Below are 25300 nucleotides of genomic sequence, written 5' to 3' on the forward strand. Positions count from 1 at the left end.
GCTATTGGAAATGGTGATGTCACTGGTGGGGGGTGGAGCTTCAGCCCTCCTTCGGGCTAGGGAGGGGGAAGCACAGCACACCCCAGGGATGGAGGGGAACAAAGAATTAGGATCCCGAGGACCAGAGCGACAAGGAAGGCTATGGAAAGGGGCGGGAGGGGCGGAGGCCTGGGAGTGCACTGCGAGAGGGGCTGGAGAAGGAGAGACGTGCGGGACAGAGGACATGAGGTTCCAACCTAAGCGCCACCCATGCTGGAGCACACTGTGCTTCCTGGTGTCTAACCTCAGTCCCAGCCAGGTCGGGTCCAGACTCCCAGTCTCTCCTGGAAGAGGCAGTCCACAAGCGGGGACAGCCACTGTCGCTCTTGCTCCTCTTCACCCTGGGGAGGGGGTTCCGAGTCACACAGCCAAGCAGAAGGGCCTCTCCCGCACTCTGAGCCTGTGCGGAGAAGAGTCCCAGCGTCGCGCGGCCACGCATGGCTTAGAGCCTGCCCGCGCCTCGCCTCGGGGCGTCCATCCCGCAAGAGCCGGCCCTGAAATACCACCGCTGCGGGAGGACTCCTGCGCGCGCACGGACGCGACACTCGGTCATATAAAGACAGGCAAGGGCACGGGCTGCACGCGGTGCCAGGACCCCTCTGACGCTCCCAAGCTCCGCTGCCTGCAGCGTGGGTCACTGTCCCGGGCCCCCTGCACGCGCACACACACGCACGCGCGCACACGCACCGGCGCTGCCCGGCTCACGCGCGCTCCGACAGACTCCCGCGAACGCAGGCGCGCGCCGGCGCGGGAGGCGCCCCTCGGCTCGTGCTGGGAAGCGGGGGCGGCGGGAGGGTGGGAGACGCTGGCCCCGCTCGCAGCTCCGCAGCTGCCGCAGTCGCCGAGGCGTCGGGACCGGGAGCAGCGCAGCCGCGGAGCCGCCGTGTCCCCTCCGCGCGGGGCGCTCGGGCAGCGCCGGGACCCGCGTCAGCACCGCGGACAGCGCCCCCCGCTCGCGCACCCCTGCCCGGACCCGCGCCCGCACCGCGGCCCCCGGCGAGACTCGGCGTCCTCAGCCCGCGGGCGGGCGGGCGCAGGAAAGCCTGGGCGCCCGCGGGGGACGCGCCGAGGGCGCCGCGTTCACGCCGCCCCGAGCCAGGCCCGCGGCGGCCGGAGCCCATGAGCGCCATGCGCCTGCTGACACTCGCCCTGCTCTTCTCCTGCTCCGTCGCCCGCGCCGCGTGCGACCCCAAGATCGTCAACATCGGCGCGGTGCTGAGCACGCGGAAGCACGAGCAGATGTTCCGCGAGGCCGTGAACCAGGCCAACAAGCGGCATGGCTCCTGGAAGATCCAGCTCAACGCCACCTCGGTCACCCACAAGCCCAACGCCATCCAGATGGCCCTGTCGGTGTGCGAGGACCTCATCTCCAGCCAGGTGCCCGCCCATCCCCTCCCCCACGACCTCCCCGCCTCCTCCCCCTACTCCCCCAGTCCCAGTTCCCTCCCCTTATGAGACCACCCTGGAGCCAACTGGCTCCTTCTGGAGAGGCGAGGTCTCGCCAGGAACCAACACCAGGGTCTGCTGGTTCCCCCATCTCAGCCCCAGGCTGGTCACCTGCCACCCGGGCTCGTCCTCAGAAGGTCTCTGGGCTCCAGGCCCTTGGCTGGTGTGTGTCAGCATGGAGGGTGGGCATTCTGGGCACAGGGCAGAAGTGCCCATCCCAGCCACAGGCCTGTGCTGCAAAGCTTTAAACAGAACAGGGCCTGGGGCCATCTTTGTTTCTGCTTCCGGATTCTCCTACCCTTCCTCCGGCCCTTCCCCTGTCCACCCGTCTGCCTGAGAAGGGAATTGGCCCAGGTGTCGAGCAGGCTGCTTTGTGGGATGGGAGTGGGGGCTGTCAGGGCACAGCATGGGAGCTGGCGGCAGCCCCGCTGCGCTGTGGGGGCGGCCTGACTCCTGAGATTTCGTTGTCAGGGCTGTCCGCCCTGGGCTGAGCTGCCTGCTGAATTCCAACGAAGCTGCGAGCAGCACCGCAATGCAGCTTTTACGTAAGAGTCAGGACGCCACCAGCCAAGTGCTGCTCACACACGCTCACCTGATGGACGCAGCACGTGCATGGCCAGGCACGCTCACACGCACACACACATGTGCATTCACTAGTGCACGTTTGTGCACCTCACTGTTACACAATCAATTGCACAGGCGTATCCATGGACACACGCTCATGTGCCACACACTGCTGGGCATGCACACCCAGGCACACACATATGTGTGCGCTTACATGCACTGGTTCGGTCACACACACACAAGTATACAAACATAGATATGTTTGGCATATGATACATACACACATATCCCAGAACACGTTCACAAACACCGGCATGGTCACACACAAACACACACACACACCCCCATACGAGCACCGGCCCATGGCCCACTGCCGGGCACCTGTGCGTGCAGACTGGAGAGGAGGGCCAGGCCAGGAGAGCCAGTCCAAGTAGCCCCAGCCACAGGGTCCCTGCCAGTTTTGCTCAGAAATCGCCTCCCCACCTCACAAGCCATTGCATGCCCCACCCGCCGAGGGCACCAAGGGACAGGACTGGGTGACCTCTCTGTGGCCAGGGGCTTCAGTCACGTGTTCCATCTGAGGTGGAGCAGGGACACGGAGGCGTGAAGTCCAGGGGTGCAGGCAGGGCCCTTTCTGGGGAATCCCTTCTCCAACTTACAGTCTTGCTGTCTGTGGGCATTGCCCCCAGAGCCAGGGCAACAGCAGCTGTCACTCACAGGACACACCTTCTGGTCCAGGCACTGTCTTGACATGTGGGGCCATGCACTGCACCCCCTACCGCCATTTGCAGAAGCAAGTGGGACCTGTGGCTCTAAAAGGCGCAGGCACAGTTGGAGACAGACACAGGTCCTTCCGACATGAGGGTGGTGCGGACCCCCAGCCATCTTCCTCCCTGCCTTGGGAGGAGCTGCAAGAGGAAGGGAGGCGTCCACTCCAGGGAGTGGAGCCACTGGCCTCAGGTGCACCCAACATGGGCCTTGGTCACGGCAGGAGGCTGCGCTGCCTGCCTTCCTGGAGGAGGAGGCCAGCACCCAGGTCAGGGCTGCGTCCTGTTCAGAGCCCATCTGGGGCCCAGCCCCAGGGGCACTAGCGAGAGGGACCAGGCCTCTCTGGGGGTTCCTTGTGGAGCTCCCCTCAACCTGAGGCACACCTTGGGAGCTGCCACCCTGTCTGGGGTGCTGGCCTCCACCCACGTGACCCAGGACGGGGTACAGCCTGAGTGTCGACCTCCTGGTACGGGACCAGCTGTGCTCCCCAGCCTACCTTGGGGTGCATCCCATGCTCAAGTGCGGGGCACAGGCCCCAGGGGACATAGGATATGTCACCCTGCCCTGCAGAGGCCTCACGGTCTGGGCTAGGGCTGCCCCTCCAAGGCCCCGGCCAGCAGTGTGAAGGGTGAAGGGGGAACCGGGCGGGGCCTGTCCTCCTGTGTGTGGCATCTGCCCCACCTCTGCGACTGGTTTACAGACAGTCTTGGGGTCTCCTCCCCTGCATGTGGGGGTGTGTCCAGAGCTGTGTGCACACCAGTGGTGCCACCCAGACCCTCCTGTGGCCTGCTGAGCTCAGCTCCTGCTGCTTCCGGATCCCGGACTCTGGCGCAGTGCCCGGCCCACCCCTGCTCGAGCTGACCCTGTCTCCTGTGTCCACAGGTCTACGCCATCCTAGTTAGCCACCCACCTACCCCCAACGACCACTTCACTCCCACCCCTGTCTCCTACACCGCCGGCTTCTACCGCATCCCCGTCCTGGGGCTGACCACCCGCATGTCCATCTACTCAGACAAGGTAAGCCTAGGGCCCTGCATCGTGCCGGGCAGGTCTCTGCCCTTGGGAGACGCTCACACATAACTCACACGCACCACACACTCGTGGTCTCAAGGACACTTGCACGCATGCACGCTCACGGACTGCCACGTGTCCAACCCCCCGCTGCTGCTCAGTCACGCCCACACGCATACTCACACATTTGCACTCACGGGCACCCTCACACGCACCTTGCACAGGCAGATGGCCCGCCGGCAGGTGACAGGTACCAATTACATCCCCTCCAGCAGGAAGGTCCCTGAGGGCTGGGAGACGGGAAAACAGGGAAACTTCCTAGACAGGTGGACTCGGAAGGGGGAATTTGGGGAGCTGGGGAGCAGGGCCCCAGGAGGAGGAAAAGCTTAGGCGGAATGGGGGTGCACGTGCCGGCAGCGAGGGCGTGGTCACCGGCCTCTGCCACGGCCGGGCAGGGGTGGAAAGTGACGCCGCGTTTGCATCGAGTGGGTGGAGGAGGCAGCTCATGGCAGAAGTGGTGGCCTCGGAGCTCCGTGCCCCCCAGAGCTGCGGGCACCTCAGCTCAGCCTCCTGTGGAGCCCTTGTGGCCCACGGGCTGGGGCAGGCGGTCTCTGTCCAATCCTGGAACAGCAGCTAGAAGAGCCGAGCAGCCACCCAGTGAGTTTTGCAGGAAACTGTAGCCTGGAGACGCACGGGACCTGCCTTAGGTCTCACCTCCCTCAGTCAGCCGCAGTTCTGGGAGCACCCACCAGCTGGGGATGCTGACTGGCCCTGGGGCCTGGAAGGGCCACAGCCTGCTCCCTTCCACCCTGCAGGCCCAGGGCCACCTGCAGGCACACCTGGAGGGGCCACATGGCAGGGGCCATCGGGCCTGATGCCAGGCCTTCTGAGTCCCCCATCTTCTCCAGACTCCTCCTGCCTGGGGCCGCAGTCCCAGCGAGAGCTGCCTTAAGGCACAAAGATGGTCCCAGACACACCAAGCACGTGGGAGGATGGGGACGGGTTTGCCCTCAGGCGAGGACAGACCCTCCTCCAGCTCTGAAAGCCCTGGCACGCCCCAAGGTGCCCGACTGCTCCTCCCAGGCGACTTCACCCTTGGCCCTGAGGAGCGAGGGGCGGTGGGGGGTGGGGTCTCATTCCCGTGCCCTCTGGCCACGGCCTCCTTCACCCCCTTGGGCACCAGTTTGCTCCTATGTAAAGGGGGAAAATGGCCACGAGGAAAGCAGCCAGGACGGAGGAGAGGTCGCGAGAAGCGGCAGCACAGGCAGGGCAGCCCACAGGAGGCTGGGGCAAGGCTGAAGCCCACAGCTATGCCCAGCCCACTCACGGCCCACATTCAGCCACCCTTGAGCCCAAAACACAGACCAAAAAGGCCAGCCCAGGAGTCTCGCGGCCCCATGGCAACGGGGACAGGGTCAGGGGACATTCTTCACTTCGAGGCACTGTCCCCAGGCCTTGAAGAGGGAACAGGTGGCCTCAGAAGACCACAAGATCAATGTGGCGCCACAGGGCTGCTGCAGGGACCATGGTCACCTGCACAGACACAGAGAACCCAGGCTGAGCAGGCAGGGCTGCTGCCGCCGTGCTAGCGTGTGGGAAGCAGGGCAGGGCTGGTGAGCAACCACTGGGACTCAGGAAGAGGGGACACGTGGCCCAAGAGTGAGGACTTCCCAATAAGTAGTTACTGCACTTGGGAAGGACTCCACGTGCGGCCACGTGGGCTCCTTGAGAGGCTGCATGTCAGGGAGAGTTTTCTGAGCTCAAGTTGTCCAGCAAAGAGGTGGGCTGCCGGGGAGGGGTGAGCTCACCCACTCCACAGAGATGGTGTCCCTGTCAGGGTGCCGCTGTGGCACTGCCCAGACTCACATTAGGCGGGGGAGGAAAGGCCAACAGGGTGGCGCCTGGTGGGAGGAAGCGGGGTCCCCAGGGCCCAGCAAGTGTCCCCAGCAGGCAGGAAGTGGGGTCCCCAGGGCCCAGCAAGTGTCCCCAGCAGGGTGGGGACCCAGGCCGGTGGCGTGTGCCCTGCCTCAGTGCCCCTGTGCCCACAGAGCATCCACCTGAGCTTCCTGCGCACCGTGCCGCCCTACTCCCACCAGTCGAGCGTCTGGTTCGAGATGATGCGCGTCTACAGCTGGAACCACGTCATCCTGCTGGTCAGCGACGACCACGAGGGCCGGGCGGCGCAGAAGCGCCTGGAGACGCTGCTGGAGGAGCGCGAGTCCAAGGTGAGGGCCGGGCCGCGGCGGGCCTCGCGGAGCAGGAGGAGAGGCGCGGGCGCCCGCTGTGTCTGTGGCTCCGTGTGTGAACACCTTTCTCTCCATCGTGCATGGTCAGCAGCACCACGTCTGGCAGCGCCCGCCCCAGCCTGTCCTCCGCTCATTTCACTTGCTTTTGCCATTAGTCGAAATCTCCTTCGTGTCAGTCCCTGCGGGGCGAGGGCTGGACCACCTGGAGCTCCGCAAACACCCCACCCCGGCCCGCCATGGCCGCTGCCCACGGGGCCAGCCAGCCTCTAACCGCGGGGCGCCGCCTGCGCCGACCACCCCTCCCTAGGGCGCTGCTCCCCACCGCGACGGCGGCCTCGGCCCTCTCCCTGAAGGCCCCAGCCTCTGCCTGCTGGGACACCTCTGTGTCCTCCCCCAAGCCTGCAGCTCACAGCTCATGAATCCCAGACCCAGACACCTGCCACCCCCACCCGGCCTGGCCCCCCAGGCTCCCCTGCCCCCCACCACGGGACTCAGCTCGGGGCCCTCACCGGGGCCCATGAGATGCGCTGGCTCCCACCCCAGCCCAGCCTGAGTCCACTCTGTGGGGCGGCGGAGGGATCAGAGCCAGGGTTTCTGGGGGTCTGAGTGACCCCTGCCCCCTTCCCTGCCCCGTCATTTCCTGAGAGGAGCTGGCACTCAGCAGAAGAGACCCGGGACCCCCAGGGCCCTGGGCGCTCAGCACCCGGGCCGCGGCTCCCGGGGCCAGGCGGAGAAGCAGGGAGGCCTAGGCTGAGAGGGGCCCAGAGGCCAGACCCATGGAGTGGCGGGGAAGCAGGTTCTGTCCGTGAAGTCAGCGCTGGCTTCATCAAACTTAGCACCATGCTGGGGCCCCCCCACTGTGCCACAGGGCCCTGGAAGGAGTAGAAGGCCCAGGTTGGGGGGTTGAAGCCAGAGGGCAGACCAGAGGGTCCTGGGGGTCCTGTCACAGGGCGTCTGCTGAATCTGGGTGGGGGGCTGCCTGAGAGCTCTGAGGGCCCCCCGAGACCGTGCCCCCTCAGCCCCAGCACCCAAGAGGCACCTCACCCCCCGGCGTGCGCGCCCACGGCCACACTCACACCCCTGCACACCCAGCCACCTGCTCCCTCCCAGGTGCGCACCAGGCCGTCATCCCAGACGCCTGCATCACAGGCCCCACCTCCCACCCTGGACTCAGGCCACGCCACCTCCCACCCCCACCTGGACACACAGGTGCCCTCCCCGCGTGAGTGCTCGCCCTCACTTGCACCCAGCAGCCCACCCACAGCACTCAGGCCGCACTGGCCCTGCCCCGCCTCGTAGCTCCCGTGGACTAGCACGTCCACGCAGACGCCACGGACACGCGCCTGCCGGCGCACATGTGCACACACATCCTCTCGGGCCTGCACGTGGGCCGCCGGGCGTGGGCACACCAGTCAGTGAGGACCCCTCGGCTTCCAGAGGGGCAGGAGGGAGGACAAGGGGGAGGCCTAAGGCGGGAGGGGGAGGGCAGTGCTGGGGCCACAGGCAGCTGCATGGCAGGGTGGGGGTGGCAGGTGGGACCGAAGGGTGGATGCGGACAGGGCCTTCCTTTCTCCCGAGAGCACCCATTCCCCAGAGTGTAGCTTCGCGGCAGGGAGCCTCCGTGGCCCCGGCCGCCGCGACCCCTGCCCCAGCTCCACCCCGGCCCCCAGCCCCGCCCCGGGCCTCGGTGTTTGCGAGCTCCAGGTACGTGCCCATCTGCAGACGTGCCGAGGAGGTGGTGTGATTGCTTTAGCGCCGTCATTTTCAACCGTTTATAATCTTCTTCTGTGTCTGCATATTTTCTCTGTGCACATTATTCATCAGAGTAAAAAAAGGAACTATGAAAACCTCGACCAACTGTCCTATGACAACAAGCGCGGACCCAAGGTATATATGCATGGACGTGCACGCCACCCACCGACTAGGGAGCCCTGGCCTCCTGCGCCTCGGCCAGTAGGGCCGCTGTCAGGCCCAGCCGCCGAGCCGCAGGCCCGAGCAGTGAGGAGAGGCAGCAGGCAGCAGACAGGAGAGGGCAGGCAGGAGAGGGCAGGCGTGGGCAGCGTGGGTGCCTGAGGCCCACCGCTGTGACCCCAGCCCACACCCTCGAGGCAGGCACGGCTGCAGGAGGAGCTGCTCTCCGGGAAGTGCATGCGAATCTCCGGGTCCCCCAGGGTTTCCTCGTGGAACCCGGGAGGGCGCCCGGCACTCGGCCACCCGCTCGCCGGGCCAGGCCGCTCCTCGGGCCGTGGAATCAGACCTGAGAGGACCTCCTGTGGTTTTGGAAAAGTCGGCCCCGTCTCTGCTCCCGGTTCCAAAACTTTGGTTTCCTGTCCGCTGCACGCCTGTTTCTGAGTCTGGGTCCATTCAGCTTGCATGCTCAGAGCAGAGGTGAGGACAGGAGTGAGGCCAGAGACCAAGGAGAGCAGAGCAGCGCGCAGGAGCGCCAGCAGGCTGAAGACAGAACACGAGCTTCGAAGCCAGGCCAGGCGAGGAGCGAGGAAGGCAGGTGGCAGGCGCAGGTGGCAGGCACAGGCCTCGGCAGCCCTAGCTAAGCTGCCTCGGGGTTCCTAGCGGCTGCGGCCCGACTCTCGCCCCTGAGGCACTATGTCCCTTGCCCCCGCTGCTGGCTAACACCCCTGCTCACACCGCAGGCGGAGAAGGTGCTGCAGTTCGACCCGGGGACCAAGAACGTGACGGCGCTGCTGATGGAGGCTCGAGAGCTGGAGGCCCGGGTCATCATCCTCTCGGCCAGGTGAGGCCGGGCCACGCCCTCCCCTTCCCCAGGCTGTGCCTGGGCCAGGCGCCCACCGTCTGGGCCAGAGCTGGGGCACTGTGGGGCGAAGGAGCTTCAGATTCCAAAACACCCTCACCAAGGAGAGCCCCACTCCACCCCCTACACACCCCCACACACCTGGTGACCTGGCCCATCTGATACCCTCCGTCTGTCCCTCCCCCGCTGGGCCATCCCCCCTTCCTATGACTTGCTACCACTTGCCCTGAGCTGGGCTTTTGGGGTGGGAGGTGGATAAGACCCGCCTTTGGGGAGCCTAGGACTTAGGGAGGCACCTCTGCAAACCCGGCCCAGGGGAGTGACATGCAGGTGCGTGGGAGGGCCAGGTGCAAGGCCCCAGGCAGGGAGAGGACAGCCCTACTGAGACCGGAGGACAGGAGCAGCTGGACATGGGAAACCGTTCCACGGCCCAAGGAAACCAGGCTGCCCTGGGCAGGGTCTGACCCCACACTGCAACCTTGGGGAAGAGTCCGTGGAAAAAATCTCCCTATTGGTGAATGGCCAGGTTCTCCTGGGAAGGATGAGGCTAGGCCACGGGGGAGGATGGGGTGGGGAACCCTTCCCGTGGGACACGCTGGCCACTGTCTGCCCTGACCTAGAAGCTCCTCTCTGGAGGAGAGCTGCAGGGTCACCTCGCCCAGAGGATCTCACCCCAACCCTGCTGCCCTGCCAGTGGGAAAGAGCCGGCAACTCTCAGTCAGGGCAGGGGCCATTTGCACAGTCAGTCAACAAACCCTCCGGCACAGAGCCAGGCACACTGCCCCGCCCTCTGGGGCACAGTGCAGGGTGGGGCCCGCCAGGCTCCTCAGGCTGGAGGGCAGGCATCTCCACGGCTGGACGGGGCTGGGGCTGCGCTCCCCCAGCAGCTGCCGCAAGACAGCACAGATCGTCCCCCGCCACACACCGCCATTGACAATGGCGAGCCCCACTGCAGAGTCACAGGTCACTTGTCCACTCGCCCACCCAATGGTGGGCACTGCCAGAGGGGCCCAAGGCTTTGAGAGAAACGATTAAAGATGTGCTCAGGCAAGGTCGAGACTGCACGAGCCCTGCCCACGTCTTATTTTTCTTTTTTTAAGCAATTAATTAATTTATTTTTAAATTTTTTTGTAAAGATGGAGTCTCACTGTGTTGCCCAGGTCGGCCTTGAATTCCTGGTCTTAAGTGATCGTCCAGCCTTGGCCTCCCAAAGTGCTGGGATCACGCTCTTGTTTTCTGACGCGTTTATACTTCCCTCACTCATCAGAGGGCTAGGGGTGGATTCAGAGGATGTGGCGGGATAAAAGGATGCACGGCTGGGTGGACACACTTTTGCCATAGACAAGGCCTCACCAAACCAGACCTGCCAGACCATACATTATTATCAGAGTGACCAACAGGACACGGGCCAGAAAACCACATGCAGAACCAATCCACGGAAACTCACCATGCCCAGGTCCCAGCAGAGAGGCGAGCGGCCCCTTCCCCACTGTTTTCTGTCTGACCAATGAGCCCTTAGGTGACACTCTGCAGCCACAGGGACTCCCCTGGGACGGCGGAGGGCCCACCCTGTATTGCCAGCCCTCAGGATCAGGGACAAGTTTGCCAGACATGGCTCTAAGTAAAATGTCAGCCCAGGGAAGGGGACGTGGTCACAGCAGGCAGATGCACGAACATGCGCATGAAGCAGGGGCAACACCATACACCATGCACGTGAGCACACACCACATAATACCACATGGGCACACACATGCACACACCATATACACACCACATGTGCGCAAATGTGTTGATCACATGCCACGTAATACCACCTGGGCACATACATGCGCACGCCATATACACACATGTGCACAAATGTGTTGAGCACATAGCACATAATACCACATGGGCACAGACATGCACACACCATATACACGTGCACAGACATGCACACACCATATACACACCACACGTGCACAAGTGTGTTCAGCACATACCACATAATACCACGTGCACACACATGCACACACCATATACACACATGGGCACAAATGTGTTCAGCACATACCATATAATACCACACGTGCACAGACATGCACACACCATATACATACCACACGTGCACAAATGGTGTTGAGCACATATCACATAATACCACATGGGCACAGAATGCACACACCATATACATACCACACGTGCACAAATGGTGTTGAGCACATATCACATAATACCACATGGGCACAGACATGCACACACCATATACACACACATGCACAAATGTGTGCACTCACCATATTCACACGACTTATACACACATCCCCACACACCCATACACATGTACACGTATCATGTACATACCATACACACATGCACATGAGACATGCACATATATATATACACACACTGCACAGTCACACGTGCACACCATCATATACACCACACACACACTGATACACAGGCACCCACCTAAGTGCATGTACATATATACACCACACATGCACATGCATCAAAACATGCACACATACGTGTCCTTGTGCATATGTACACAGCATATACATACCACATGCTATGTACATGCCATACGCCATGCATATGCATATACTGCACACAGCATACATATCAACCACACACTCACCAACACCCCGCTTCAGGAATCCATGTACATATGTCAGGGCTGGAAAGAACCCCCTCCTCTCACATGCTGAGCCCCAGGAGCAGAGGGCAGACAGCCCCCAGCGAGCCCCACCCCTGGGAGCACAGGTGCAGCGCCAGACACAGGCCTCCACCCCCAGAGCTTCCACCTGTCACATGTGGGCTCCTCCTCAGTGAAGGCTGTTGAGGGTGTTTTGGAGAGAGACTTCACTAAGCCAATCTAAATTTTTAGCCTATTTTCTATAGAGTGAAAAGAATTTGCTTCCAAAACTTTCATTTTTATTTTCCTGAAATTGTCTTTATTGGTATCAGCCATTTCCGTAGAACAATCTGATGAGTTTTGATGGATGGATCAGGCTTATGTTTCCAACTGTTTTGCTGATCATAATCATTCCACCACGTTGATGTCACAGACCTGAATTGTGTCAAGAAGACGGGCTTCTCTGTCAGGTCTCGGTGGGCATAGCCAACAGCGGGTGCTCTGTGCCTCGACATGCACCGCCTGGGTCTCGCCGGGCTAGCGTTGCCGTGTTCCGTGTGCAGAGCCTCTGCCAGAGGCTCTCACTTGGGTCGCTAGGCTGGTGCTGCCTGGCGCACCTCTACTTCGTGTTGCCTATGTCCACCAGTAGCATTGCCATGCAGAGCAAACACTGAAGGTTTGCATTTCTTCGTGGGCTAACCCTTGAGAAAACTGGGAGTGGACCCCTTGGGAAGCTGAGGGCCACCTTGGTTTCCAGAGTCACCCCAGCCCTCAGGCAATCCGCCCAACCCATGGCGCCTGCTGCCCATGCACTGCAGAAGCAAAGCGCCAGTGGCGGTCCCACCCAGAGCCAGGTCAGGGCCTGAGGGGGAGGGGGAGGATCCCCAGGGCCCCAGAGCCCCACTGGGCCCCAGGCCCTTGTCATGACCAGGGAAGCTCCGGCCCCAGGGTATCCCGTCCCCTGCTTCACTGTCCACAGGGCTCACCCATGAGACACCCTAAGACCTCAAGGTGCCTACCAGGTGAGGCTTGTCTGAGCTTTGTCCTCTTGGTGGCCCTGGTCCAGTGGCACAGGGGAGCAGCTGCAGTGCAGACTCCAGGAGGGAGAGCAGCCCTGGTCTCTCTGGCAGCTCCTGGGTGCCGGGTCCCACCGCGGCACCTCACCAACCCAGACACGTCTGGACGCGGAGGACCAGAGGGGCGCGGTTTGCCCAGGAGGTTGCAGGAGCTTGGGCTCTGGGGTGGACTGTCCAGGCACAGAACTGACTCTGTCACTTACCAACACTTGCAAGCTCATGTGCCTCGGTTTCCTCTCCTGACACAGAGGTAGAACTGATTCCTGCCCCCTAGGGATGCCGTGAGGTTTAAATCAGATAACCCACGTAAAGCACTTAGAACAGTGCCTGGTATCTGGTCAGCCAGTGACCAGTACGTGATGACCCAGCACGGTCCTGGGTCACCCGCCAGGGGTCTTCCCGAGGAGAGGGAGGGGCCCCGGGAGCACAGGCAGAGGGGACAGGAAGGAAGTCAGTCCCGTGAACCAGGTATCTAACCCTGCCCCTGCCCCAGCCCCTGCCTCAGAGGCAGGGGTCAGCCACAGAGGTGGGGAGGCTCCGTGGGTCTCCCGGCCAAGGCGCAGGCGGGGCGCAGTGTGGGCCGGGCCCCTCTGCGGGGTCCGCAGGCCTCGCTCCAGGAGGGTCTGGGGGCGGCCTGCGCTCGGAGGCGGAGGACCGGGCGGCGGCGGGAGGGCTGGGGTCCCGGCCCTTCAGCCCCGTCTGCCCCACAGCGAGGACGACGCTGCCACCGTGTACCGCGCAGCCGCGATGCTGAACATGACGGGCTCGGGGTACGTGTGGCTGGTTGGGGAGCGCGAGATCTCGGGGAACGCCCTGCGCTACGCCCCGGACGGTGAGTGCGGGGCCGCCGCGGGCGGGGGGAGGGTCCCGCGCGCTCTGAGCCGCCCCCTCCCGTCCGCCCCCCAGGCATCATCGGGCTGCAGCTCATCAACGGCAAGAACGAGTCCGCACACATCAGCGACGCCGTGGGCGTGGTGGCGCAGGCGGTGCACGACCTCCTGGAGAAGGAGAACATCACCGACCCCCCGCGCGGCTGCGTGGGCAACACCAACATCTGGAAGACCGGGCCGCTCTTCAAGAGGTGGGGCCGCCTGCGGGGGGCGGGAGGGGGGCCGCCTGCAAGGAGTTGGGGGCACTGCTGTGCAAGAGGTGGGGGGCCGCCTGCGAGGTGGGCGTGGTGCAGTGGGGCCTGCTGCCGACATCCTATGGACACTGGCCCCACTTCTCTCCTCCCCCGCCAGCTCCCCAGTGCCACCACCTCTATTTGCACTGGGACAGTCATCCACCCCTTTTCCAACACTGACACCAGTACCTCCACTCTCAGCAAAGTCGTAATTGCCGCCAGGGCTGCCGCCCCCACGGTGGCTGGCAGCTTTGGGAGGAGGCTCTTGATGCAGGTGGGGTCTGGGAGCTTCCCGGGACCCAGGAGGTCAGACAGCCCGAGAAGAGCAGCCAAACCTGCAGAGAGCCGGGGTTGGCCGAGTCCTGCAGATCCAAGCGGACAGCTACAGGGTGGCAGGAGTTAACTCTCAGAACCCCTGGGCACCGCGCCACCACCGGGGGTGGGGAGGCCCCAGCCACTGAGTAGCCCGTATAGAACCACTGTCCACAGTGCCCAGAACAGGGGCACACATGTGAGTGCGGATGTAGGCAGCACAGGTGCACACATATGTACACATGTGCACAGAACTATGTGTTCACACAGACTCAGAGAGGCACGGAACACACACCTGCCACGAGTACTGCATGGGAGTGCAGCCCACACGGGGTCACGTGTGCACCCAGGTTCACCGATATCACCCGAGGGGTGCAGCACACGCACACACAGCCAGACAGGACAGCCCGGTGATTACAGCCAGATGCCAGGCTCAACCTGCCTGCCTCCCTCGCCGGCATGTGGGCCAGGTGTCCTCCGGGGCTTTGGCTTCCTTCTCTGTAAAGCTAGGATGGTGGCCGTGAGGACCAAACATCCTAACCCATGGAAATCCCTCAAAACAACGTCTGGCACCCAGAAGCCACTCACCTGTCACTGGCTGTGCTGTCCCCCTGATGCGGGCACATACTCCCGCCGTCCCTCAGACTCACAGCGAGAGTCTGCTGATCTTTCCGTTCTTGGGCCTGGGGAGAAAGGAAGCTCGGGCTGCTCGGGAGGCCAGGGAGAGCGAGCACCCTGACACGTCTACACCATGGTGCTCCCCCACAGAGTGCTGATGTCTTCCAAGTATGCGGACGGGGTGACCGGCCGCGTGGAGTTCAACGAGGACGGGGACCGGAAGTTTGCCAACTACAGCATCATGAACCTGCAGAACCGCAAGCTGGTGCAAGTGGGCATCTACAACGGCACCCACGTAGGTGGGGGTCATGAGGGGGTGGGGGCTGGGGCCTTAGGGTCCTGGGGCCAAGACCCCTGCGTGGCCACCCTCCATCTCATACTCCCACCCCCAGGTCATCCCTAATGACAGAAAGATCATCTGGCCAGGTGGTGAGACGGAGAAGCCTCGGGGGTACCAGATGTCCACCAGACTAAAGGTGGGGGCCCGACCAGCACCATCCCCAGCCCGGTCACCAATCCAGCCCACCAGGCCTGAGGGTGGGGGCAGTGAGGTCAAGGAAGCAACTGGAGGAGGTGGGGACGGGGCCTGCCGCACCCGTCACAGCACAGGCAGCGGGAGGGCAGAGGGAGGAGCGCTGCCTCCACCCCACGGGTTTTCTCTAGCCCCCTGCTGACCCAACCCCATTTAGGTCTGGGGAGGTCATCTGGGACAGGACTCCCTTGGGGAAGAACTGATGGGAGACAGTGGGACAAAGGGATGGTCATTCTGCATCCCGGTGCAGACCTCAGCTTCGCACTTGCTGTTCTGAGTCCTGGCCTTCCACACCCACATCCCTCCTCCAGGTGGGCAGCCCCGTGGCCTCCTGGCGTGACTAGCTCAAAGGGTCCTCTCCCACCCTGGCCTCCCTGCAGCACTGCCCTGCAGTGGGACATGCCCTTCTTGGCTCTCCCTGGGCCTCTGGGAGCCCGTCCCCCGGCTGGCTTCCTTCTCATAATCTTTTCCTCGGCCTGACTCGTGCATTCCTTTGCCCTCATCCATGGGCCCCTCTCTGCTTCCAGGGTGCTCTCCTGAGGGCCCTTCCCACCCCCCACCCCCCGCTGAACCACTCCGCACCCACACCACAGCTGGGCCAGTATCACAGACCACCAAAGGCAAGGACCTCACGTGCAATGTGCCAGCCAGCCCCCTCCTGGTCCTCACACGTCTCTCAGCCCTGTCTGCTTTCTCCACACCCTACAGCAGGGCGGGCCCCGTACCCTCCCACCAGACCACTCTGTCCGCGCCTGCCCTTCCCTGCAGACAGGGTGGGCTTTGCCAACGCCAATGTGGCATCTCCCTGCAGCTCAGACACCTCGCATGGAGAAGTCTGAAAGTGACAGTCAAAACACCAGAGGCCAGAAGGCCCCCTCTAGGCTGTCAGTTGTAGATGGCTTTTAACAATTTTGTTTCTGGCCTCACTGATTTTTTAAAAAAGTACTAACAGAAATAACACAAAACATAAGGAGCGTTTTTAAAAACAAAATAAGCTCCTTTAAGGACTCCCAATCCCCCCAGGGATAAAAGCCAAAATACTGCCCTGGGAGCTGAGGCTGGGCCCTTGCCACCTCTCAGGCTCTGTTCCCCAAGAGCTCACCGCCCTCCTGCCTGGCTGACTGTCGCTGGGCTCCTGCCACCCCATCAGGCAGCTCCCGCAGGACCCGTCCTCCGCATGCCCTGGCCCTGTATCTGTCCCCTGCCCGGCCTGCGGTCCCCTGAAAGACAGGAGGTGGGCTGAGGGGCAGGCTGCCCTGGGGAGGAGGGGACAGCATGGCTGGGGAAAGAACAGGACCACAGACAAGACTGCGCCTGCGGGGCTGCGGGGGCTGCGGGGGCGGGCCGGGAGAGGCACGTGTCCCTGTCCTCGCCGCACAGTGGGGGCAGGGGCGGGGGCTCCTCGCCCCGAGAGGGCAGAGAGGTGCCGCTCACGCCCCGCGGAGGGAGTCACGTGCAAGCCACGCCGGAGAGTGGCCCAGACGGTTCTGCAGTCGCGCTGCGCCAGCGCGGGCGCCGAGACGCCAGGCCCGGCCCGGGCGGCCGAGGGTCGGGGGTCCAGGCCGGTCTCCCCCACCCCGCAGATTGTGACGATCCACCAGGAGCCCTTCGTGTACGTCAAGCCCACGCTGAGCGACGGGACGTGCAGAGAGGAGTTCACGGTCAACGGCGACCCGGTCAAGAAGGTGATCTGCACCGGGCCCAACGACACGTCGCCGGGCAGCCGTGAGTGCCGGGCGCGGGCGGGGCGGGGCCGCGGGGCGGGGCGCCCGGGAGCCCAGCTGTCACCGCCCCCTCCCCAGCGCGCCACACGGTGCCGCAGTGCTGCTACGGCTTCTGCATCGACCTGCTCATCAAGCTGGCGCGCACCATGAACTTCACCTACGAGGTGCACCTGGTCGCCGACGGCAAGTTCGGCACGCAGGAGCGGGTGCGTGGTGGACACCAGCGGGCGGGCCGTAGGGGGCGGGGCCTGCGGCAGCCGACGCCTGTGATGCGCTAGTTTTGCTCGGCTGAGACCTGTCGCAGGAGGGGCGGACAGGTCTCACCTGCTCTGTCGCCCCGCAGGTGAACAACAGCAACAAGAAGGAGTGGAACGGGATGATGGGCGAGCTGCTCAGCGGGCAGGCGGACATGATCGTGGCGCCGCTGACCATCAACAACGAGCGGGCACAGTACATCGAGTTCTCCAAGCCCTTCAAGTACCAGGGCCTGACCATTCTGGTCAAGAAGGTGTGCAGGGCCCGGAGTGGGGTGCAGACCTGGAGGCTCGGACAGCCCTGACCGCCTGTCCCCTGCAGGAGATCCCCCGGAGCACGCTGGACTCGTTCATGCAGCCCTTTCAGAGCACCCTGTGGCTGCTGGTGGGACTGTCAGTGCACGTGGTGGCTGTGATGCTGTACCTGCTGGACCGCTTCAGGTGAGCGTGACCTAGGGTCCAGACACCTCCATCTGCAGGGTGGGCGGGGCCAGGCAGGGCCACCTCTCCTGCCCTCTCTCCCACCTGCCCTCTGCACCCCGCAGCCCCTTTGGTCGGTTCAAGGTGAACAGTGAGGAAGAGGAGGAGGACGCGCTGACCCTGTCCTCGGCCATGTGGTTCTCCTGGGGCGTCCTGCTCAACTCTGGCATTGGGGAAGGTAAGGCCACACCCAGTCCGGTCCTATTCTGCCCTGCTGTAGGGGAGCTGACTGAGCCTCTGCCCACAGGTGCCCCCCGAAGCTTCTCAGCACGCATCCTGGGCATGGTGTGGGCCGGCTTTGCCATGATCATCGTGGCCTCCTACACTGCCAACCTGGCAGCCTTCCTGGTGCTGGACCGGCCAGAGGAGCGCATTACGGGCATCAACGACCCACGGGTGAGGCCTTGCCGGGCTGGAGGAGGGGGTTTTGAGGTTTGCTGGCATGTGCCTTGGGTACGGGTTGGAAGAGCTGCTGCGAGCCCGCCCTCTGCCCCTGCAGCTGAGGAACCCCTCGGACAAGTTCATCTACGCAACCGTGAAGCAGAGCTCTGTGGACATCTACTTCCGGCGCCAGGTGGAGCTGAGCACTATGTACCGGCACATGGAGAAACACAACTACGAGAGCGCAGCGGAGGCCATCCAGGCCGTGAGGGACAAGTGAGGAGCATGTGGGAGGCCATCTCGGCTGGGCAGGATGATTGAGAGGGTAGGGAAAAGGGTGGCATCCACCACACAGGAAAAGTGGGCGTGGGGAGCACCCAGGCTGGGAGACCATGGGTCGACCATGGCAATAGACTGGCAGGACAGAGGACAGCACACGGGCTCGGGGAGTGAGGCTAGCCCAACCGTGCAGGTTTCCTGACCCCCACCTCTGCCGGCAGCAAGCTGCATGCCTTCATCTGGGACTCAGCCGTGCTGGAGTTCGAGGCCTCGCAGAAGTGTGACCTGGTGACTACAGGCGAGCTGTTCTTCCGCTCAGGCTTCGGCATAGGCATGCGCAAGGACAGCCCCTGGAAGCAGAACGTCTCCCTGTCCATCCTCAAGTGAGCGCGCCTGTGCCCCTGCGTCCTCACCTCCCATCTCCAAGAGCCTCTCCACCCGGGGTGGACACCCTCCCCCATGCCTGACCCTACCAAGGCAGCGCATGGATCCCACAGCCCAGGCCAGGCGCTGCCCACTCTACAGCCACCCCCTGCAGGCCCTGCCCACCACAGGCCCCACCCCAGCAGAGCCCCACCCCGCCTCAGTCTCCCCCACTCCTGCACCCACAGGTCCCATGAGAATGGCTTCATGGAAGACCTGGACAAGACGTGGGTTCGTTACCAGGAATGTGACTCGCGCAGCAACGCCCCCGCGACCCTCACTTTTGAGAACATGGCAGGTGCGGCCCACTGACATGGGTGGTCATCAGTGGGCTGCGGCCCCTCTGGCTAGCAGCTGAGGCTCTGGGTCCTGGCGCACAGGGGTCTTCATGCTGGTGGCTGGGGGCATCGTGGCTGGGATCTTCCTGATTTTCATCGAGATTGCCTACAAGCGGCACAAGGACGCCCGCCGGAAGCAGATGCAGCTGGCCTTCGCGGCAGTGAACGTGTGGAGGAAGAACCTGCAGGTAGGGCAGGCCACCTCCGAGGCCTGGTGCCCAGGGCCCGGCCTGGCCACAGCCCTCCTCCATCCCTGAAGGCTGTGGCACTGGCTCTGGCTCCCATGGGCAGGACTGGAGCTAGGAGCCAGGGCCGGGGCAGTGGTGAGTGCTCCCAGGGCACAGGGGCAGCATTGGTGGGGGCTGCCTGCAGGTGGCTGCCCACTGCAAAGCCGGGCCGAGGGAGGCCACGCACCCTGCTCCAAGCCTCCCCCGGCCCCTCTGTCTCCAGAGTCGCCCAGTGGTACCCATTCGATAGGAAGGCAAGCAGGCAGGGTGAGACAGGCCACTTGTGTGTAGCACGTGAGTCCAAGATGCCTTTTGCCCTCCGCCGCCCCAAGCCCCCTGGACACCCTGTGGAGACCCTCGTTCCTGCTACGTCCTTGTGCTCCGTGATTCCAATCTGAATCAGGCCAGGCCCAGCCCTACCTGGTGCCCCAGGCTGTGTCCATGGGAATTTGTCGCCGGCAGGGGCAGCCTCAGCCCACCTGGGACAGGGTGGGTCGTGGGGCCTGCGCAGGCCTGAGGGCTGTGGCCCACGGTTGAGCTCCGGTTCACTCCATTGCTTCTCTTTCTCTGGGTGCGCTCCTGGAGCCTGTGTCCTGAGATGAAGCTGGCACTGCAGTGAGGTGGGGGGCTGGGTTGCTGGGGCCCACACACCTCTCATCTGCCCATTCTTGCTCTTGGCCCCACAGGTCCCCTGGGGACCTGGCTGCTGCCGCCACTGGTGGGCCCAGGCTGTCCTGGCCAGCAGACCTGAGGCCAGAGTCCTGGGAGCCGCCTGTCTGTCGCTCCAACTCCATCTCGACACCCGCCTTCCTTCGGCCCCTCGGCCCCTTCCTGAATCTTGGTGTGTGCCCCCTTGGGGGACGGTGGCCTCCTCGAAGAATGGCTGGTGTGGCCTGAGGGGAAACTCCTCCAGTCCTCGGAGGGCTCCTCTTCCTCAGACGTCTGTAATCCAGGCCCGCCCCGGAGCCAGGGAGCCAGGCGGACCTCCCAGGAAGAGAGCCGGCTGGGACCCCCACACCCAGCCCCAGCACAAGCACAGTCAGGCCCAAGGCCCTGGGCAGGAGAAGAGGCCACCCTCGAATGTCCAGCTGTCGGCCCGTCTGTCCAGCACAGGGAGGCAGGCAGGAGCGAGGGCCTGAGTGGCCGGCCAGGCCGGGCAGCGGCCCACCGAGGAGCAGGCGAGGGCAGGTGTGGCCGCCACCCTTAGCCGTCTAATCACTTATACATATTCATTTTAGGATAGAAAGAGTGGTAGAGCAGAGCCCGACCCTAAAAAGAAAGCCACATTTAGGGCTATCACCTCCACCCTGGCTTCCAGCTTCAAGAGACGTAGGTCCTCCAAAGACACGGTAAGGGGGAGAGCACCCCAGTCCCACGTCTCCGACTCCTCCCTCGCTCCCCCGCCCCTCCGTGTCTGTCTCCCCCCCCACCATCCTACCCTCGCCCCACCTCGGACTCCCGAGGCCCCCCCCGCATCTCCACCCAGGCAGCCTCTGCCACACGACTCCCCAGCCTCCCGACCCCCGCTGGGTCCTCAGCTTTCCCGTGTGTCTCCGTTAGTCTGCCCACCCCCCGCCTCCCCCTGCCATGACCCACACGCCATCTTGAAGCCTGTCATGTCGTTGGTCAGTCAGTCAGCCTCACTGCCTCTCTGGGCCACATCTGAGGCCCTGGGAGCCCAGAGCGGCCCTGTCCCGGCTCCTCACCTGCTGGGAGGCCACACCACCTCTCTGTTACGTCCCTGTTTCTCTTGCCTCTCCCAGAGAGGCCCGCTGCCCTCATGCCCTCCCTGCGACGGCCCTGGAGGGGGTGGCTGTGATGTCCCATCCCGTCCGTCTGTCTGGCCGCTGGCCCCGCCCCCCAGACACCTGTCTCACCTGTCTCACCAGAGCCATGCGTGTTGCATCTTCCATGTGGTCTCTGTGTGGGCCGGGGGCTGGGGGCTGGGCCTGGGTCCATCTGGGTGGATGGCTGGGTCCTGGAGTTGGAACTGTCCCCTGGCCACAGGGGGCTGTCAGGCAGGGAATAGGGTGGGACCAGAGGGGTGGCTCCCACTCCAGGCTGAGCAGGGGCCCTTCAGGAGGTGTGGTGGCAGCTCCCCAAGGGTCTAAGGACAGGCAGGGGCAGCCCTGCAAATCCTGGCCTGCAGAGCCCAGGAGACTCTGAGGTTCCCAGACAGAGGCCCAGAAAGGGGAGGCCTCCGGGGAAAAGACCACACCTCAGCTCCTGACCCTCAGACACTCACCCCCCGGGGGTATCAGAGCCAGGCCGTCTGCCCTTTTGAGCCTAGAATAACCCCCCCCCCCCTCCCCGCGCAGCCTCCTGCCTCGCAGCCTGTCATGGCACCGGGTGTGCACATTTGGATCACAGGCCCCCAGAATGGACCTAGCCCTGCTAGAGGCACCGTGGTCCCAGCTAGCATGGTGGGAAGGGGCTGCCCAGAGAGCCAGCACAGGCCTCAGCCAGTAGCCGCCCTGCAGCCCACAGGGGCTTGGGAAGGAAGTGGGATTTGCAGCCCTGCCCCGCATGCTTGGGAAGAGGGGCAGAACTCCAGGGCACAGATAGGACTTGGCACAGAGCCACCCAAGCCCAAGGTGAAGCCCCAGGGTACCCCGAGACGCCCCATGAAGTCTGGCTGCTCTGCTTCCTGGGGAGGGACATGGCACAGGGAGGGTGGTGGAGAGTGAGGGTCTGTGGGTCTGAGAGCAACTGGAGGCTCAAGGAGCAGGGGGAAGCACAGTCCCCAGGGCCCCTCAGGCCCAGGAAAGAGGGAGGGAGGATAGCTCGGCCCAAGAGGACTATGGGATGGGCAGTCGGGGAAGAGGATGGTCTCCCGCAGACAGGAGAGAGCCACTGGGGGGCAGGCAGCCCAATGTGTGCAGGTGACGGGCCACTCTCAGAGCCTGCAGCTGGTGCAGGTGCAGCTCAGACACCTCGCGGCACCCTTCCAGGGACGCATTCCCAGCAGAATCCTCGCCTGAGCTTCCCTGGGCACCCCGCGGCATCTGGGGCCACCCGCCCTGTAGGGCTGACTGCAGGGCACTGGCAGCGGGGGGAGGGGGGCTGGACGGGGGAGGGCAGCCCAGCTCCCACCCCGTCTCAGGGGCCGGGCGCCTGTTCAGAGGGAGGCCTGGGTGGGGGGCTCCTTCGGGCAGGGTGGGGTCGGTCTGGCTGCTGAGATCCTCTGCCCCTGTCCTGTGGCCCTTCTGGGCCAGGGCCACACTGGGCGCTGAGGGCTGGGGTCCCTGGCGGCCGGCGGGGCCGGCGGGTATTGATTGTTGGTTCTTATTTATAGAGCACCGGGGGTGGACGCGGCGCTTTGCAAAACCAAAAAGACACAGTGCTGCCGCGACGCGCTATTGAGAGGGAGGAGGGCCAGCTGCAGCTGTGTTCCCGTCATAGGGAGAGCTGAGACGCCCCGCCCGCCCTCTGCCCCTCCCCCGCAGACAGACAGACAGACGGACGGGACAGCGGCCCGGCCCACGCAGAGCCCCGGAGCACCACGGGGTCGGGGGAGGAGCACCCCCAGCCTCCCCCAGGCCGCGCCCGCCCACCCGCCGCCGGCCGGCCCACCCGTCCCGCCCGCGCAAGCCCCCGGCGCGGGGCTGACGGGCGCCTTGTCTGTGTATTTCTATTTTGCAGCAGTACCATCCCTCTGATATCTCGGGCCCGCTCAACCTCTCAGATCCCTCGGTCAGCACCGTGGTGTGAGGCCCCCGGAGGCGCCCACCTGCCCAGTTAGCCCGGCCAAGGACACTGATGGGTCCTGCTGCTCGGGAAGGCCTGAGGGAAGCCCACCCGCCCCAGAGACTGCCCACGCTGGGCCTCCGGGCTGTGCGCCCACCCGCCCTACTGCCTGGCGGGCAGCTCCTGCCGGACCGAGGTGCGGACCGGAGCGGCTGAGGACGGGTCAGAGCTGAGCCGGCTGGGCAGGGCCGCAGGGCGCTCCGGCAGAGGCAGGGCCCTGGGGGCTCTGAGCAGTGGGGAGAGGGCCTGACCGCCCGGCGGAGGGGCTTGGAGCAGAGACGGCAGTCCCGCCCTGCGCCACCGCGGGGGCCACAGCCCCAGCTGGCCGGGTCGCCCTCTTCCAGCGCCTGCGCTCCTCGGCAGCCTGAGCTCCACCCTCTCCTCTTCCTGCTGCACCCCACCCACGCCCCACCTCCCCTGGACCCCGCGCCGGCTGGCCCTGCCCCTCTCCCACGGCCGTCCCTGACTCCCCAGCTGGCAGCGCTGCCCAGAGGCGTGCTCGGGCTCCCAGCTGCCTCGGGCCTTCTCCCCCAGACTCGAGAGGGCTGAGCCCTTCTCTTCTCGTCCGGCCTGCAGCCCAGGACGGGCTTCCCCAGACGCTGGCTCGGGACTGTCTCCTACCCTGCCTTGCACCCTGGGCACGGGAGAGCGCGACCGCCCGCCGTCCCCCGCCTTGTACAGGACCAGCCTTCCCAGTGCCCGCGCGCAGCCGCGCTCCGCCCCCGCCCCCAACCCGGTGTGTGCAGTGGTGATGCCTAAAGGAATGTCACAAGATTTTCGGTCTGTGTCGCTTGTTGACGCTGCCAGGGAGTTTGAAGGGAAGACCAAGGGGTGGGGGAAGTTTCGGGCGCCGCGGACAGCCAGCCTGCTCAGGCTTGGGCAGCGGCGGCAGCGGGACTCGCAGGGTCCGCGGGAGAGGCAGAGCCGTCGAGGTCGGGGTCGGGGTCCGGCGGTCTCCTTGGCGGCCGGCGGGCAGCAGTGCGGCGGCGGCGGCGCGCACGGCAGGCGGTGATGACCGAGCCCAGCACCAGGCAGGCGGCCAGGCTGGCGAGGAAAGACGCAGGCCCGAGCACGTAGACCACGGCCAGGTCCCGCGAGGCGAGCGGCTTCGCGCAGTGGCTGAACGCGGCGTCGGGGAAGGCAGTCAGGCGGCTGAGCCTCAGGCGCCTCGGCGATGTGCAGAGCAGCGTCTCGGCCTCTGTGGGACACGGGCGCGGCGTCAAGAGCCGGCGGCGACAGCCCCGCCCGGCAGACCCCGGCCCGCGTCCCCGACCGCTCACCTGCCGCTGGCGGCGGGTGCCGGCGCAGCCAGGTGCACAGCGGGCGCAGGGCGCAGCTGCAGGCCCAGGGGTTGCCGCGCAGGCGCAGCGAGTCGAGGGCGGGCAGGCCGGCCAGCAGGCCAGGCGTGAGCGCCGTCAGCGCGTTGTCCTGCAGATTGAGTGCGCGCAGCAGCGGGAGCGCGCTCAGCGCCGCGGGCTCTAGACGCGCCAGCCGGTTGCCAGCTAGCGAAAGGGTGCGCAGCGCGCGCAGCGGCGCAAAGGTGCCGGGCGCCAGCACTTCCAGCTGGTTGGCGCTCAGGTCAAGATGCTGCAACGCGCCCAGGCCCCAGAAGGCCCGCATGTGCACGGAGCGCAGCCCGTTCTCGCGCAGGTCCAGGCGCAGTAGCGCGCCCGCGCCCGCGAAGGCACCGGGAGGCAGCGCACTCAAGCAGTTGTGGTCCAGCAGCAGCGCGCTCACGCGCCAGCTCAGGCCGGCAGGCACAGCGGGCAGCGCGAGGGCTGAGCAGTTAGCCTGGCCGCCCGGCGCGCAAGCGCATGCCTCGGGGCATTCCGGGTCGCCCCCGGGCCCCGAGGGGAAGGTTGTGGCTGGCGCTTGGGCCCAGACTGGCCAAGGCGACAGCAACACCAGCAGCAGCAGCAGCAGTAACGGCGGAGGCCGCGAGAAAAAGGGGCTCCGCATAGGGGCAGCTCTGGGACCCGCGGCGGGAGGCCTGCTGCCCTGCGTCCGCTGAGCCCGTGCGTCCTCGAGCCTGTTCCTGCGGCGCCTGCATAAATATTAACTCTGGCCCGAGCGCAGGCAGTTCCTGTCCCACAGCTGGTCCCGCGCCTGGGGCGGGGGCCGGGCACACAGCCAACGCCCGGCACTGCCTTCCACCTGTCCCGAAGCTCTGGGCTCCTATCGGCTCAGCGCCAGCCGGGGGACTATCAAGACCACTCCACCCCTGGCCCGCCTCGTCCGCAGCCGGGCGCCGCTAACGCCTGAGCAGCAGGGCCACACCCGCCCGCACCCACCGAACTCGCGGATGCAACACACACACACACACTGCAC

General features: G+C 64.8%; 2 protein-coding genes across 7 annotated transcripts; one reads left to right on the top strand and one right to left on the bottom strand.

Moving 5' to 3' along the window:
• Nucleotides 1–1028: 1028 nt before the first annotated feature.
• GRIN1 (glutamate receptor, ionotropic, N-methyl D-aspartate 1) lies at nucleotides 1029–23456 on the top strand. 6 transcript variants are annotated; one of them, XM_012654806.1, is made up of 21 exons: nucleotides 1112–1416; nucleotides 3700–3834; nucleotides 5877–6053; nucleotides 7899–7961; nucleotides 8726–8826; nucleotides 13245–13366; nucleotides 13441–13615; nucleotides 14738–14882; nucleotides 14980–15063; nucleotides 16703–16844; nucleotides 16922–17049; nucleotides 17187–17351; nucleotides 17420–17538; nucleotides 17643–17755; nucleotides 17825–17973; nucleotides 18077–18234; nucleotides 18459–18620; nucleotides 18849–18958; nucleotides 19041–19186; nucleotides 20464–20574; nucleotides 22868–23157. In XM_012654806.1, the coding sequence occupies exons 1-21, from the start codon at nucleotides 1159–1161 to the stop codon at nucleotides 22934–22936; spliced, it is 2832 nt and encodes a 943-aa protein (XP_012510260.1). In that variant the 5' UTR covers nucleotides 1112–1158; the 3' UTR covers nucleotides 22937–23157. The 6 variants fall into 6 exon arrangements, with proteins under 6 accessions (XP_012510261.1, XP_012510260.1, XP_012510263.1 ...); XM_012654807.1 differs by lacking the exons at nucleotides 7899–7961; nucleotides 22868–23157 and adding an exon at nucleotides 22521–22754 and having other exon boundaries at nucleotides 1029–1416; XM_012654809.1 differs by lacking the exon at nucleotides 20464–20574 and having other exon boundaries at nucleotides 22868–23284.
• A 385-nt stretch (nucleotides 23457–23841) lies between these two features.
• Nucleotides 23842–24931, bottom strand: LRRC26 (leucine rich repeat containing 26). Its single transcript, XM_012654812.1, has 2 exons — nucleotides 24253–24931; nucleotides 23842–24170 (listed from the first exon to the last, which is right to left on the bottom strand). Exons 1-2 carry the CDS (start codon nucleotides 24929–24931, stop codon nucleotides 23842–23844), a joined length of 1008 nt encoding a protein of 335 aa, XP_012510266.1.
• Between the last annotated feature and the right edge of the window lie 369 nt (nucleotides 24932–25300).

Source organism: Propithecus coquereli, unplaced genomic scaffold (assembly GCF_000956105.1).
Source record: "Propithecus coquereli isolate 6110/MARCELLA unplaced genomic scaffold, Pcoq_1.0 Scaffold449, whole genome shotgun sequence".
In the NCBI taxonomy this organism is placed as follows: domain Eukaryota; kingdom Metazoa; phylum Chordata; class Mammalia; order Primates; family Indriidae; genus Propithecus; species Propithecus coquereli.